This window comes from Manis pentadactyla, chromosome 13 (assembly GCF_030020395.1).
Source record: "Manis pentadactyla isolate mManPen7 chromosome 13, mManPen7.hap1, whole genome shotgun sequence".
NCBI lineage: Eukaryota > Metazoa > Chordata > Mammalia > Pholidota > Manidae > Manis > Manis pentadactyla.
In genome coordinates, this window is record NC_080031.1 from 95,328,069 (window position 1) to 95,345,270 (window position 17,202).

At 44.6% G+C, this 17,202-nt stretch overlaps 1 protein-coding gene across 1 annotated transcript in view; it reads right to left on the reverse strand.

Moving 5' to 3' along the window:
- FSTL4 (follistatin like 4) overlaps window positions 1–8,772 on the reverse strand; it is a 428,422-nt gene extending 419,650 nt beyond the window's left edge. Inside the window, exon 1 of the mRNA XM_036907566.2 lies at window positions 8,447–8,772. Coding sequence (XP_036763461.2) covers window positions 8,447–8,544 — 98 coding nt within the window. The 5' untranslated portion in view covers window positions 8,545–8,772. The remainder of the gene's footprint in view (window positions 1–8,446) is intronic.
- Between the last annotated feature and the right edge of the window lie 8,430 nt (window positions 8,773–17,202).

Sequence of the window (17,202 nt, forward strand, 5' to 3'; positions counted from 1 at the left end):
CACAACTGCTGGATCACATGGTAAGAATATGTTTAGCTTTGGAAGAAACCACCAAACTGTCTTCCAAATGGCTGCCCCATTTTGCATTCCTACCAGCAGTGAATGAGTTCCTGTTGCTCCACACTCTCATCGTCGTTTGGTGTGGAAGTGGTCTGGATTGTGGCCATGCTAATAGGTGTATAGTGTACCTCGTTATTTTAATTTCCCTGATGACATCTGGCCAGTTTTAAATGTCTAGGCCTGGAAGCAGCCCTCACTGCTTTTACTCACAGCCCATTGGCCAGAACTAGGCAGAGACCAGGACCTGGTTGCAAGGTCTGAGAAACATCATGGGGCACCTGGTTGGTCAGTAAGGATGTGTCTCTGCCACAGGCCTTTGCCCCGAGACTGGCTGACCCAGTGCCCATGTTCCATCTTGATCTGTCACCCTGTTGAGCTGGTGGCCATTGGATCTAGGTTTTTTCTGGTGTGCAAGCTGGACTGAGAATGCAGCCTCATTCTGCAACTGAAGAAGAACTGGAACCACAGTGAGACGTGGTAGAGCTGGGAATGTGGGGCTGACCTGATAACGGAGGAGGCTAGAAGGGCTGCATCCTTCTCCTCTGCCTTCCAAATCTGAAAGCATGCACTCAGCAGGGGAATGCCGAGCCGGTGAGCACAGCCGTGCCCCTGCAGAGCTGCGTGCTCAGGGGTCTCTCACAGGGAAGCGGCCCTCCTTGAAGCCAGCAGAGCTGGGCTGCTGCAAACCCGGAGAGCACGGCACGCTGGGCCCCTCAGGACGGTGGCAGCCCAGCCGTGGGGTGTTCTTTGGCCCTGGCCTCACCGGCTTCATGCTGGGAAAAGTCCCCCTCAGAGAAGCCAACGTGGGAGTGTCCTGCATACTGTACCTCTCACCAGTTAGAACAAATAAAGGGAACCACAGGCTTCCCCTGAAAGTCATGATGCAGAACATGATGCAGAGGGCATGACGCAGTTCTTGTGCCTCCATGAAGAAAGCCTGCCTGGAAACGAAGCCAAGCCCGGAGGAGGGCCCAGCAGGGCAGCCGCAGGGGGCCAGCCACAGTGGCGGGGGGACGCCAGCCTCACGTCCACCGCCTCTGCATTTCCTAGCATGGGACTTAATGATAGTTAATTCCACCAGAAGAAGTAGAAGACTGGAAGCTGCTTTTAAAAGAAGACAACTAACCTGAATGTAAGTCATGAAACCATAAAACTCTTAGAAGAAAACATAGGCAAAACTCTCTTGACTATAAACATGAGCAACTTTTTCATGAACGTATCTCCTCAGGCAAAGGAAACAAAAGCAAAAATGAACAAGTGGGACCATATCAAACTAAAAAGCTTCTATACAGCAAAGGACACCATCAGTAGAACAAAAAGACATCCTACAGTATGGGAGAATATATTCATAAATGACATACCCGATAAGGGGTTGGCATCCAAAATATATAAAGAGCTCACGCGCCTCAACAACCAAAAAGCAAATAACCCGATTAAAAAATGGGCAGAGGATCTGAACAGACACTTCTCCAAAGAAGAAATTCAGATGGCCAGCAGGCACATGAAAAGATGCTCCACATCGCTAATAATCAGAGAAATGCAAATTAAAACCACAATGAGATATCACCTCACACCAGTTAGGATGGCCACCATGCAAAAGACAAACAACAACAAATGCTGGTGAGGATGTGGAGAAATGGGAACCCTCCTACACTGCTGGTGGGAATGTAAACTAGTTCAACCTTTGTGGTATGAAGGTTCCTCAAAAAACTAAAAATAGAAAAACCATTTGACCCAGGAATTCCACTTCTAGGAATTTACCCTATGAGTGTAGGATCCCAGTTTGAAAAAGACATATGCACCCCTATGTTTACTGCAGCACTATTTACAATAGCCAAGAAATGGAAGCAACCTAAGTGTCCATCAGTAGATGAATGGATAAAGAAGATGTGGTACATATACACAATGGAATATTATTCAGCCCTAAGAAAACAAATCCTACCATTTGCAACAACATGGATGGAGCTAGAGGGTATTATGCTCAGTGTAATAAGTCAGGTGGAGAAAGACAAATACCAAATGATTTCACTCATCTGTGGAACATAAGAACAAAGCAAAAACTGAAGGAACAAAACAGCTGCAGACTCATAGAACCTAAGAAGGGACTAACAGTTACCAAAGGGAAGGGGACTGGGGAGGATGGGTGGGAAGGGAGGGATAAGGGGATTAATCATAGTGATTAGTACATGTAATATAGGAGGGGGCACGGGGAAGGCAGAGTATAGCACAGAGAAGACAAGTAGTAACTCTATAGCATCTTACTACACTGATGGACAGTGACTGTAATGGGGTAAGTGGTGGGGACTTGATAATAGGGAGAATCTAGTAAACACAATGTTGCTCATGTGAAATCTGAGCATAAGATTGTATATCAATGATACCTTAATTAAAAAAAAGGAAAAAAGAAAAATATATGGGATAATAAATCTAGTCACAATATAAAAAGGATTAGAAAAATCATTTCTCCATGGTGAACACATGGGAAAACTAATAAATTTTACTCTAATGGAGCTGTAAAAAAAATAAATATATAAAAATAAAAGAAGACAACTAAAAATGAAAAAAAAAAAAAGCAAGAACCATGAAAGGAACAGTTTGCAAGATCCACTTGAATTTCAACTGCAAGTAAGACAGCCAAGCAGCTCAGGGATGATATTATACCGGGACGGAATTCATGTTACAGCATCTTCAATGAAAAGAACCATTTCAGTGAATAAAGCACTTTTTTCCCCCAAAATCCTGTTTTAATTAGAAAATTGATGGAAAACATAGAGCTACCTTCCCATATCTACTTCAAAAAAAATCTATTTGGAAGCCTGGAAAATACTGGTGAATTATAAAAGAAATGGAACTCTGATACTTTTCTCCTATTTTATTGTTCTCTATTCCCTGAAAAGCCTCCAACATTGTATTTCTATAGCTTGCAATGTGATGTATTTTCCCTGTAGAACCTGTAGGTATTCTAATTATATGTAAATCAGTTCACAGAAATAAATAGCCATAGTTAAAGGATATTTAAAACGTTAAAAGCTTTCTCTCAACTGTTCGCTATTTAAAAAAAAAAAGAAAGAAAGAAAAGAGTCAATTTCCAGAACACTGATCACTCTAACACCGGGTTTTTCCTTTCCGTGAGGGCACAGAATCTTCTCATGCAATGCCCATTTTCCAGGGCTGTCCTTCTGTCCAGTACACTGAAAGTAGAGTTCACAGTTTGAACCTGATTTTGAAATAATTCTATATTAATTTCTCTTTCTTAACAGTGAAAACATATCCCCCCTTTATTCAGAATCAAAACACACAACTGGACAAAGAAAGTGAGTAGGAATTAAGAAAGCTGTTTCCATACTGCAAAGCATTTCCTAAGTGTTGTCCTTTACTTGCCAAAAACATTGCTGCATGTGTACTTTTAAAGCATCATTATTTCCCTGATATATGAATGATATTCTACTCTAGTTCCCTGGCCATAAACACCACCAATGTGCTGATGGTTCTCACAAGTCTATCTCCACTCATGAATTCTCTCAACTTACACAGCCAACTGCCTGTTTCATATCTTCACTTGGTTAGCTCACAGGCATTGCAAACTGAGCATGTCCAGAACCTCATTCCTGATCTGCAAACCTGCTCCATTTCAACAAAGGGCGGCGGCATGGTGTTTCTGGCTTCTGAGGGCAAAAACCTGGCAATTACCATTAATTCTGCTCTTCCTCTCACATTTCATTTGCAACCCACCAACTAAGTTCTACTGGCCCTACCTTCAAAATATGTTCAGAATGTAGACCTTTGTTATCACCTCCACCATTATTACCCTGTTCAAGCCACCATCATTGCCTGCCAAGATTTTTGCAAATGTCTTCAGAGCCTGACCTTGTCTTCCTACAGTCTAATTTGAACACACAGCCAGAATTATCCTTCTAAAACATAAAGAGCATCAGGACTCTTCAATGCTCTAAAATGCCCTCTGGCATCCGGTATCACCCAGTATCAAGGCAAAGTCCTTAAAATGGCCTATGACACTTTCTTCAACATCTTCTATAACTCTCCAGCTGAGCGAGTTTCTTCCTCAAACACAGCAGTCCCGTTTCAACCTCAGGACCTTTGCACTTGGTGTTCCACTGCGTGGAATGCTCTTACCCAGATACCTTCAAGATCTCCGCTCTAACATCATCCTGACTGCTTACATTTGCAACACCCTCACTCCGAGGCCCCCTCCCTTTCCTGCTCCCTTTCTTCATCTGACGTACTTCATATTGCTCTGATTATCTTTTTGTCTACCAGAAAATAAATTCCAGGAGAGCAAAGATTTTTATCTGTTGCGTTTGCCACTATGTCCACTCACTCAGAATCGTGCCTGGCACACAGCAGACACTTAATCAGTATTTGTTGAATGAATGAACAAAATTCTATTCAGTGGTGGATCAATGCATTTGGATCAACTGGGGTCTCATCCTCACCTTTCATGCCTGCTAACACACTCACTCACATGTCTGTGGTAAGTGAACCCACACCTGGGCAAGGGTCCCTTGTAACAGCAGGAGCCAAACGTGTCCTGACTTTAAGGATGATTTCCAGCCTCTGAATGCGCTTGCACACTGGGATTTCCTGCTGAGCTGGGCTCGCTGCCCCTCATCAATCCCCTGCAGGTGCCTTTCTGGGTGGCTGTGGGGGTCCGCACAAGTCTCACATCAGTGATTGAGGCACCACCACGACGACCACCCATCCTACAGGGAGACAGAGCTTTGTGGGGCAGAGGGTAGGGCTGATTCTGAACAGTCACAGGGCCGTGACAGAAATCAGACCTTCTCCTGGCCCTTTGGCCAGTCCTGAGGGGGCTGTGAGAATGCAGATCTGCTTCTCTAAGGGCGGGCACCCCTTCACACACGGGTGTAGGAAGAGAGAAGCAACTTCTCCCCCATGCCACAGAAGCATGCGGTTCTGTCTCGTCCATGCTCAGCACGCCGAGGTGCAAACTCATCTGTGAGCCCAGGACATCTTCCAGGGACCTTCCCACACACACAGGAAAGCTGAGGGCCTGCGTGGCCAGGGGTGTGCAAGGCCTTCTGACATTTGGGGTTTGCTGCTGCTATGGCATCAGCAGCCAAAGACCGGTGGGGCCTGGGGACACCAGGGCCCCTCTTGGGTGACATCTCCAGCTCTGACTGGGTCTCCTCTGCTCTGCCTCAAGGTAGCACCAAGCTGGAGGTAAGGCTGCCCAAGGAGGAGTGGTTCTTGGGGTGGGGGTCACTCATCACTAAAACAAATGTTCACAGGCCCATTGCGCATGCTGCTTGCAGACAAGTCCTCAGAAATTCTGAGATGTGATGAAAGCCAACTAAATATGTCACAAGCAAAAAGGGCAAGAGATGTTCCCAAGTTTCATTCGCCTTTAGGAAGTGACAACTACAAAGAAAATGAATCAGATGAAAAGGAAAAGGCAAATTATGACATTAAGAATTCATTTCCATTTAGCAAATCTGCTATTAGCATCACAATCCAGGATATTTTAGTAATGAGAGCCTCAAATAGGTGGCATAATTGGGTGCCTCACTGATAGGCTTTAAGGAAACCAGAAAAATCCCTCTTCCAAAATCTCTTTGTCAATAGCCTGAGGTCATGCACTAGGGGTGGACATAGCCAGCCCTTTCCTGGGAGACCGTGAGGCAGACGGGGCCAGGCGGAGCTGGAGGTGGGCAGCGAGGCTCGAGGCTCCAGGCGGCCGCCCTGTGCCCACGGAGCTCGCCCTCCCGCAGTGCTTCTTCACAGCCCAGCCTCTTTCTCCCAAGGACAGGAATGCTCAGAAGGATGAGGCTTTCTGTGAATCCACAGGACAGAGGGCAGGGACTGTGACATCCTTTAGCCAGGGAGCAGCCCCACCTTGGTCTGGGGCCATGAAGGGCTGCAGTGTGCCTTGGCCTCTGAGAGCGCAGCGTCTCACACCAGCCTGCTGTGTGACTGAGGATGGCTGGGTCCCCCTTCCTCCCCTCACCCAGGGTCCTACAGAGCCCCCGGAACAAGTAAAGGAGTCTTTTATTATTTATCTCAAATACCCACCTTCACGCTTTGATAACAAGGCACATCCAGAGGAGATAAACTCCAGATCAAGCGATAGTTCTGAGGGTCCAGCACCTCTGATTTCATCAGCATCTCAGGCGAGGTGAGTTTACACCTGGGACTCTCTGCTCATTACAAGCAGAGGGACTTCTGAAGCCTCAGGCTGGGTGTCTCTGCTGTCAGTGTAACAGTCATCAGAGCTGCCCATTACCCTCAAGATCAAGGCCCGCATCTGGGCCTCGTGTATCTAGTTCCACAAGATCTGCGCCCATTCTTCGGCTCTCTTCCCACCACATTCCCACAGGGCCCTGGGTGCCGGCTACACACACAGCCCCTGAGATGCCCGCATGGCGGAGGACCCGTCTGCTCTCTGCTGGCCACGCCTTTCTGCATCTCGGGCCTCTACTCATTGGAGGTGCAGATTAAATCCTGCTCCATAAGAATGGGATGGGAATAGAAGGGGCTGGGGAGAAATTAACTTAAAATATGGCAAAGCTAGATTTTTACTGAGATTCAGCTGTTTTTCTTTCTTTCTCTGTCTTTCTTCTTTTCTTTTAAACATTCAGCATAGTAGAGCAAGCCTTTGGTTAACTTCTGAAAAACTTACTTTTGACCATATTTACCAGTATTCTCATTGCTTTTATGGAGAAGTAGATCTTCAGAGATCCTTGTCAGGAAATGCTCTCACCAGTGAATTGATTTTTGACAAAGGTCCAAAGGCAATTAACTGGGTAAAGTATGTCTTTCAGCAAATTGACTAGAACAATTGTTTAACCATATGCAGTCAATCAATAAATAAAAAGGAAAAGAACTTTGACCTATATCTTGCACCATACCAAAAAATTTAAGCCAAACAAATCATAGACCTAAATGTAAAACCTAAAGTCACAAAAGTTCTAGTAGAAAACATAGCAGAAAATCTCCATGACTTGAGTACAAAAAGATCTTAAATACAACAGTAAACATATGATCCTTAAAATAACAAATTGATAAATTGGACTTCACCAAAATTAAGATCTGCTCTCCTAAATCATGGACAAAAGAATAAAAAAATTAGCTACAGACAGATTGGGAGAAAATATTTGGAAATCATATATCTGATAAAGGACTTATATCTACAATATATACAGAATTCTCAACACACTCTCAATTTTTAAATAGGCAAAATATGTGACCAAATAACTCATGGCAATTAAGCAGCTGAAAAGATATTCACCATCTTTAGTCATTAGGGAAATCTACATCTAAAGCACAATGAGACACCACCATGCACACAGAGAATGGCTAAAATTGCAGACTGCCAAGCCAAGTGTTGGTGAGGCTGTGGAGCCACTAGAACGCTTAGGCTGCTGGCAGGAGACTCAAACTGTACAACTGGTTTGGAAAACAGTTGGACAGTTTCTTAAAAAGTTAAATATATGCCTATCCCATGCCCCAGCCATTCCACTCATCAGCATTTAACCTGGAGAAATGAAAGCACATGTTCACTCAAAGATTTCTACTTGAAATTCACTGCAACTTTATTTGTAAGAGCCAAAACTAGACCTAACCAAAATATTCATCAAACTGTGCTATATCCATATAATGGAATAGTACTCAGCAATAAAAATGAATAAAGTACTGATGAATTAGCAATACAGATGATCTCAAAATAAATAAGCAAGAAAGCTAAGCAAAGGAACCTAAATAAAAAAAAACTGTACATACTGTATGATTCCCTTTATATAAAATGCTAGGAAATGCAACTGTATTCCATTTGCTCAATACAAAGTAACCTGTGGTAGAGATGGCAGAAAATGTTTGCTTAGGATGGGACTGGGAGTAGAATGGGTGGGACGGTGAGAATGTGAAAGGTCCCCCAAAAGTTTTTGGTATGATGCATATGTTCATTATCTTGATTATGGTGATAATGTCACAGGTATAAATGTATGTCCAGACTAGATTTTCATTTGTGCACTCAATCATATGCTAAGTATTCCCCAGTGAATCTCTTAAAAAAGAATGAAGCCATAATATGTGGCTTTAAGATCTTTTGTTAAGACATGTAAACAATAAATGCACTGCCCAGTGTAACTCCCCAGAGGAACAAATGGGCTCTAGGAAGGTGAAGAGCAACATCTCACAGAAACATAACCTCGACGTCTCAGTGAGTCTAGAGAGAGGGGCAGACACTGAAGTAATTGTGGGTGTGACCTTTTGAAAATGAAGTGGCTATCATAAAATACGTAGAAACTCCACAGTGTTGTTGATAGGAGTTGTGCTGGCAAAAATGCGGCCAGCCTGGGCCAAGAGGAATTAAGACTATTCAATTGGCAAAAAGGCCTCTGGACCTTACCTTTCTATGGCCAGGAAGCAGGCTGAGAAGACTCCTGAGCAAGCACCACAGGTCATTTCTTCAGAAGTAGCTGTGGAGCGTGACAGAGAAGAAAGCATGTCTCAGAGAGTAGAACCAAGAGCCCAGAGAGCAGAGCCGAGAGTGGTGGGAAACAGTCAACTAGGGCAGCATCTCCAGGGAGCGGGACCGTGGTCTAATCAAGGAGCACTCCCCTCCCAGAGGGCAACATTTCTGCCGAGAAGGATGTCACAGTTACTGTGGATCAGTGCTAGGTGTTTCAAATATGAGTATTTACTGCTATTATGCTGTCCTATCCCTGTTTCATCATTGTATGTTGTGTGGGGGGGAGACAGATCACCCCCTTTTTTTTCATCAGGTCTCCAGATCAAGAAGTGCTACATCTGGGTTTTATGTATATTACAAGACCCTAGATTCTGAGCCTTATGACATAATTGAGTAAGACTTTTGAGGGTCTTCAGAGGGGTTGAGTATAGTTTGCATGTACAGGGATGTGAATAATTTTGACCAGAGGGAAGACTCCAGTAGGGTGATTACACAAATGGGCCCGACTCCATATCCACAAGCTTCTTAGTGTGGTTTTGCAGCTCCATCCATCAAGATGTGGACCTAGCTCCAGATCCTTTAAGTCGGGCTGGCTTTGTAAACTTTCTTTGCTTGATAAGATGCAGAAGAGGTGATGGGGTGTCAGTTCCAAGTTTAGGCTTCCAGACTCCTCCTAGTCTTTTGTTCTCTTTCTTGGTTGCCTGACTACACCAAAAAGGCTGGCCTGCTAAAGTATGAAAGACCTCAGGAAAGACAGTTGAAGTGCCTCAGCTGATAGCCACACAACCTCATAAGACAGGTCACCTGGATAGCTAGTCACACATAATGCACAGAGCCCAGCTGAGCCCCCAAAACCTGTCCATATGAGCACCAACTAAATTGTCAAACTGCCAACTGTGAGCTAAGTGCTTGGTTAAGGCACTGAAGTTTGTTACACAGCACTAGGTAACTGATACACACTCATCGTTTCTTCTAACCCTGATGACAACCAAAGACATGGACGCTGTTATTATCTGTATTTTACAGGCAAGACGAAGGCATAGAGCAAGTTTCAGCACCACCTAAGGTCATACAGGGATTGTAAATGGCTTTTTTCAGTCATCAGATCTCTGTGCCTATATTCTGGTTCCTCATCCAGGCACTTGGTAAGATTGAAGTTAAGCAGTCTCAGGGCTTGTTTTAGACAATAGAACTCAAGGGGAAGTAATGTGTATCACTTCCAGAGAAATACTATAAATAAAATGCATGATTTGCCACATCCCTTTCCTCTTGCCATAGTCCTAAACAGTGTACCAAGTAGTGACTGCCCCTTCTGTCCAGGTCTCTGTGCGTGATTTGGAGGACAGCCTCCAGCGAACCCACAATGGACATTACACAGTGAATAAAACACAGTGAAATTAGCTTTTTTGGGTTTAAGTCACTGAGATATGGGATTAACACTGCCTAATAGCATATATTATGCTATAATAACATCATAGCATAGCCTAGCCCATCCTCACTGATACAGTGGCTGAGCCAGGATTAAACTTCATGTCTCTATAATTCCAAACTCATACTCTTTTTCATGAATGAATGGGTGAATAAATGATTTTTATCTAAAGGACAAGACCAACGGTGCTAACTGAAACAGAAAAGAGGGAGAAAAAGATTAAAGACAACAAATCGGTGCAACCAAGACAGCAGAGGTCAGAGGAACAAATTTTCCTCCCAGAGTTCAAAGAGAAGGCAAACATCTAGGGAGGTATTGTTGGGGGGGAACGTTGTGTATTTTCCTCTGTTCTTGTCCCCCCCCCAACAAAGAATTGAAGGACAGAGGCACAGTAATGAAGCAGAGTAAAAGTTTTATTTAAAGTTACTTAAAGAGAGAAAAAGTATGGACAACCTCGGGGAGGAGAGGCGCCCTGAAAGGTTTAAGCTTTACTTGGAGAGAGCAAGTGCCCACCCGGAGCAAGGGGAGTGTGAGCGACCTCACAGGAGAGGCGCGCTGGAAGGTTGAGATAAATTTTTAAGGTTATGCACTTAGGAAGTGCGGGCGACCTCAGAGAGAGGAGCGCACGTGCAGGTGTAGGGTCTGGGGCTTTACAGACGGTTGAGGATTTTCAGGAACGTGACAAAGGGCCAGGTGTGGACCTGCCAAATGGTCTCAGAAAGTTCCTGTTTGATAAGACATTAAGTTTCTCTTTTTTTTTAACTTAACACAAGAAATATCTGCTTTGATTCCTTTCCAGGATATCAGCTTCTGTCTGGAAGCATATGAATCAAGACTGTCTGTCCTGCGTCCAAGGTGGGCTGAGCCACTGTTTGATTCAAATGCAGTTTTACCTTTAAGATAGAATCCTTCCTAAATAAGCTGGGCCTTCGAGCAGGCTAAAGTAAGTCTTACAATGGTGTGTTCTAATTGACACAGTGAAGACGTAAGCTATGCTGAGATGCTTTTCTTTACCTGAGGAGCATTCAAACTTCTAGGCCAAGTTACTCCTGGCCTTCTAGCTTTTTATTTTTAACTGACTAACTCTTTGCATCCCTTCTAGTGGATTTTACTGGCCTTATTCTCTTTCCACCCCGCTCATATCTATTTTCCTGCCTAGCAGTATGAGGAAGTGAGGTTCCCTCCTGCCACAGCCCTCGAGAACTGGCTCTGCCCATCTGAAGGTTTCTGTAAAAATCAGCCCGAAGCAGGTACAGCAGGGCTGGCCAAGAGCACAGGTGTGGCGCCTCCAAGCCCTTCTCTCTGAGGCTCAGGCGCCTGGGCAGGCACCCCGGCAGAGCAGCAGCCCCAGACCCTGCCCCCTGCAGTCCCTCCCATTGCAGAGACGTCTCCTGGCTTGACCACCCTGGGTTCTACTCACTACTGGATCGTCCTCCCCTAAAATTAGGATGACTTCTCAGCGCTGCTGTCTGTCACTCAAATGTCTTCCACTCAAAGTAATCAAGATCACCTAATTAATCAACTCATATCCTTAATTTGACATTTCCACCAGCAACTGTGGATTCAAATTCAATTTATCTACCTTTACTTTGAATTCTCCAATTTAAGCAACTTTTCCAGATACTAAACTTTAATTCTATGCAAATCAACAAATGTTTATCTAGGGCCTCTTACATGCACAGAGCTTGGCCAGAAAATAAATAAAACATTCTCTCTGCCTCCAGGGACTCACAATCTAGTGAGGGAGAAAGATACAAGTAAAAGGGGCCATGATTCAAGGCCAAGTTTGATAAGGGCTGGAAGAGAGGCACAAAAGCAACAAGAAAACAGAGTCAGCAAGATTCAAACTCCCCACGTTCCTCTCAGTGCCAGGACTTTCTTGTCTGTGTTTTTACCATACTTTCTCTATGATGCAATTCTTACTATTTTTGCCTTAATAATGAGCAGTCTTCAGAGCAGAGTCAAACTTATATAATCAGTATAACAGTGCTTACAGTGCAAGCCTGTGACACAGAGCAACAGAGGCCCCACTGCAGGGAGGGCGGAGGCCTGCACCAAGGCTCCAGCGGGCTCCGCCACCTCAGGGGGTTCCCGTCTCCCTCCGTGAGCGAAGGGCTTGCGCACTGATGTCTGTGGGCCGCTGCTTCTAGGCCGCTAACTCCTGCCACACACAGTCAACTCCATCCTCGGGGTCGTTCTGCCTTTCCACTAAGCACAATGCATGAGCTGCGTGACAGCTCGCCTCTCCATGAGATGTGTCCCCTCCTACTCCAAAGCTTTCAGCAGTCTTCTTAACGGTGGAGGTCACTGCAGCTCTGGCCTTCAGATCCAAGGGTTTGTAGTCGTATCCTTTCTAATAGTCCTGGTTACCATGAGGATCCGCCCTTCCCACAAAGTAAGCAGGAAATGAAAAGCTTCTCCACATACTATAATAGGGAAAGCAAACCTTTGTTAATTCAGATCCCATTAAAACAAAAATAATCTTGACAAATCACATAGAGAATGAAGGGAAAGAGCAAGGAGGCTTTCATGTGTGTGTGTGTGTGTGTGTGTGTGTGTGTGTGTGTGTGTGTGTGTGTGTGTGAGAGAGAGAGAGAGAGAGATACAGAGACAGAGACAGAGACAGACAGAGAGACAGAGACAGAGACAGACAGAGAGAAAGACAGCCAGAGGACGGAGTTAATACAAACCACATGGATGTGAAAGAGCAGAGACCTTTCTGGTTGGGCTTCCTGGAGATCACAGATGGTATGTGTCAGAATGCCATGCCTGGTACACAGTAAGTGATCAATAAAGGCACTTGGACAACAACAAGAGCAATTACATGAGACGTGCAGGTAAAGAAAAGGAAACCTGCTCATAGGCATCAGGGTAGAAAATTGAATATACTTCCTGACATAAGCTGCCAGATTTCTCATTATAATCACACATTCATTAATTTAGCCGAGAAATCTATTCAATACACATTTACTGATTCACCCTGTTTCGGGCACTAGTCTAGGTAGTGGGCATACTACTGCCACACAGAAGCCTGCCTGGAGGCTGCATTCTAGTGGTGACCCAAGGAAGCAACAAACTTAAAAAATCAGGTTGTGATTTGTTCTATAAAGAAAATAAAACTGATGTGATAGAGCCTGGGGGGGTGGGTCCATAAGGCCTCTCAAAGGAATGACACTTAGGTGGAGACCCGAGTGATGAGGAGACCTCTCCATGAGTTGTAAAGGAAGAGCATTAAGGCAGAAGGAACAGCTTGTACAAAGGATCTAAGGTGAGAAAGAGCTTGGAAGGGAAATGGGAACTGGAATAATTTTAAATGTGGGATGCATGTTTTTAAATTGACACACACTGAAGTGCCATTTGTTGCCAGTGCCTCCCAATCTCAACATGAGGGAGTGAATGGAAGTCACCAGTTCTAAACCCATTCATTCCCTGCAGTCCTGGTGCTGGTGGCGGCGTATGGGCTAGACAATTCAAGCAACTGGGGGGCCTCTTGCTCATCATGAACCTCAGGCAAGCTGCTCACCTCTCTGTCCTCATTTCCATCTAAAGAGAGCTAACACCACCGACCCACAGGCATGACTGTGAGGACCAGGTGAGGTGATTCTATGTCATCATTTGAGCTGGTATTGTCAATACCTGGTACTGAGCAGAGCCAGGGGGCAGGAAGGAGAGGGTCGTGGGCACTTGCTGGACTGAGCTAGGAGAAAGCCCTTTGCCAAGCCAGGTCCCAGGACCTGAGATCTAACCCTTAGAGGCTGGTTTGCAGAATAAGCCCCTGACCATCACCCTAAATGGGCTGGGGTTGGGAATACACAAAATGAGGAATGCACAAAAGTCGGGTGGGGGGGTCAGTGAGAAGGCCCTCCTTGTCTTACCGGGGTGCACCTCAGTGACCATCTCGAGGGACTGCGGAGAGGCAGGGAGGTGCTGGCCTTCCCGACGGCCTCGCAGCAGGGCACCCTGTTGCCTGGCCTCAAGGCCTGCCTGGTCTGGGCGTCAGCCGGTCCTGGGACCAGCTGGGATACCCCAGAGCCTGGCCTTCAGAATCTTCTTCACCCAGACATGACCCCTGTCCACCCTGGACTCCAGAACCAGACCCCAGGGTCCTAGGGGGGCTCAAAACGCGAGGCATCTCAGAGACCACAGCAAAATACAGCTGGGTAAGGGGACTAAAATCTGCTCATCACATTTGTTTTCCAAGAAATATCTTACCCTAAGGATATTGCTTTGATATTCTAACACTGAAATTAGTACGGAAAAATGAGATTTACATTTTTTTTATTTTATTTTTTTGCTATCTTGTAACCCTGTGGACTAACACTACCTCTGGGATTTTTCTGGTTACTCTTCAATCACTTTCAGACAGATGGAGAAACCGTATAACAATACCTTTTGTTAAGAACACTTTAAATTCCATGTATTCTTAGCTCTCTGAAAGCAATCCTGCTTTTAACAAGACTTTTAATTAATTAGTTTCTCCTTTCAGGATCCCAGTTCTTCAAAAATGCTTTGAAATTCAACTGGCCTCCCCGAACTTTTCTTTTTCTTAGAAAAGTCTTCTCCCCAGCCTTAGCAAGAGTTGGAAAATAACCAATTTGGAGCTTACTAGCAAAGAACATTAGTATTAATATTGCCAATTTTCTATTACACGAAGATGCAAGGACATCATGAAGTTTTGATTTTGACTAAATCGACAGGCTCAGATGTTTAAAAGATAGATCGTTCTTTTGGGCTTCTCAAGATAAAATTGAGTCAAGTTTGTGTCAGCCTAAAAATTAAATTCTGAATATTGTCATAATGAAAATCTCCACATTTGCAAGCCAGTCCCTTATCAGAATCCGGAGGGAAAAAAAGTGGGCTCCCCTCATTTCTCTTGACTGATTTCTGTATTCTGTTTAGTCTCTTGATGTTAATAGTTTAAATTACTCTGAGTACCTTTCCACCATGAGGGCTTTAGCCCTGCTTTCAAACATCTACAGATATAATGATGTGCTTCCCCAAATGCCATGAGAAGTTTTATGAACTCTTTCAGATCCCTTCCCCAGAGAAGGTACACTTAATAGAGGAAAATGTCATGTTTCATTAGGACATTCGTGCTCACACAAATTTACTCTTTGGAAAAGATAGTGCTTATAAAACTGAAACCAAAATCGACAAATTGTGTCTCTGTTTAAGAGCTGAATTCCTCAAATATAGAATCATTTTCTATCATGTCAGCCTGAATCCATAAAACATTTACTTTCCCCATGAATAAAAATTCTCCTCAGACTCTTTTCCCGGGAGGCAAATCTAGGGACCCACGTCTGAGTCCTGGAGGTCACTTAGCTCAGTTCTTTGGGATCTGGGCAGCTTTATCTGCAGTTTGGCTCCTGCGTGGACTTGGATACAGAATCAGGAATGCCATCTACCCTCCCTGCCCACATGAGTGCACGTTAATGGCATCTATGGCACTTTACTACCAGAGGGAGGGACCCACTTAGAAACCAGAAAAGTCGAGTGTAGGGAGACCATTAGCTAAGGAGTGAAGGGGATCCCATCCACTGGACACATCAGCCAAAGGCATGAGAAATGTACCCTGCCGGGAAATGGAGTTTCATAAATGGAGATTTACATCCTTAATTTCTAATCCTAGATGACAATATTCTCATCAGACCCAAGCGGCCTAGGAAGTGGCCACAAATGTGGGAGAGTTTATCAGAGCCTTAATATCTACAACTTTGGACTTGAGAGAGAATTCAAATCCTGAATCTGCCACCGAACAGCTCAGTGACTGGGGTCAAGTTACGTAACTGCTCTGAGTTTTAAAGTCTTCAAAGGGTTATTGTGAGGATTAAGTAAAATGTTGTGTTTCTTCATTTGTTCTTCAACAAATAACTACTGAAAACCTACAATGTCCCAAGGACTATTCTAGATGCTGAAAAGACAGCAGTGAACAGACCAATGAAGTCCCAACTCTCACAAGGGTTACATTTTAATGCAAGGAGCCAGACAGGCAAATGGATGCACATTGTGTTGGGTGGTAATAAGTGCTTTGCTCTTGTGCTGAGAACAAACCCTAGGGAGGTACAGGTGGGAGACCAGTTAGAGGATTGTTGGAATAAATGTTCAAACAAATGTAATGATGGGGGCATTAGCAGTGGAACAAGAACTAGTCAGATCCTGGATTTATTCTGAAGGGGAAGATGATCGCACTTGCTGAGGGCTTGGAGGTATAAGGAAAAGAAAGGAACAAGGATAATCCCAAGATTATAGATCTGAGCAGCAACTATATATGAATGTCACTACCACTAAGTGACACGGGGAAGCCTGGGGAAGGGGCAGGTCTGTGGATGAGCGCATGGGGTGGGTGTGTATGTGTGTGTCCAGTGTGGGGCATGTTTCATGTTGAGATGTGTATTCCATACGTAAGTAGATAGTTGGGTGTATGAGTCTGAATTTCAGGGGGAGGCTGGAGATATAAATTTGGGAATCATCACTGTATAGAAGAAATTTAAAGCCCTGAGACTAGATGAGATCCTGAGGAGGGAGTGTAGATATAGAAGAAAATAGAACCAAGGATTAAGGCCTGGATAAGTCAATATTTAGAAGCTCGTGAAAAGACAGAGCCAGAAAAAGAGACTGAGAAGAAGTGGCTCTACTCAAGAAGGGTAGTGGGGTCAGGGTGGTGTGGAGAGAGAGTGGAAAACCAAGAGTCAACAGCATCAGTTATGACAACACCCAGAAAGGCTGGAATTTCAGCTTGGAGAACGCAGCATCTGTTCTGGGTCAGCAACCAATACATGGCACTATTTTCCCTGTAGCCCATACATGGGTCAGAATCAAGGGGTAGAAATGGGAGTTGTTCCTCTCATCACCTTTCATAACCCACTCACAGAATTTTTCCCATCCTTGCAACTCTGATCTCAGCTGGTTCGGAGATCTTGGTACTCAAGGGAAGAATGTCCACTAGGAGGCACAAAAATGATGACACTGCATTGGAAGCTGGGACAGCTCCCTGGCCTAGAGGGCTTGCCTGCAACTGAACTAATAGACGACTGCTGTACTGGGATTATTGACCCTGCTTGCCAAGGGGAATTGGGTTGTAGCTGCACAGATGTAGAACCCAGAGGTTTCTCTGGAGCACCTCTTGGTGTTTCCATGTGTATCCCCGAATTAATGGAAAACTGCTGCAACCAAAAAAGGCAGGACCATTGTGGATTCAGGCTTTTAGAACTGAAGGTTTAGAATACCACACCAGTAAAGAACCCCAACCGGTTGAGGGCAA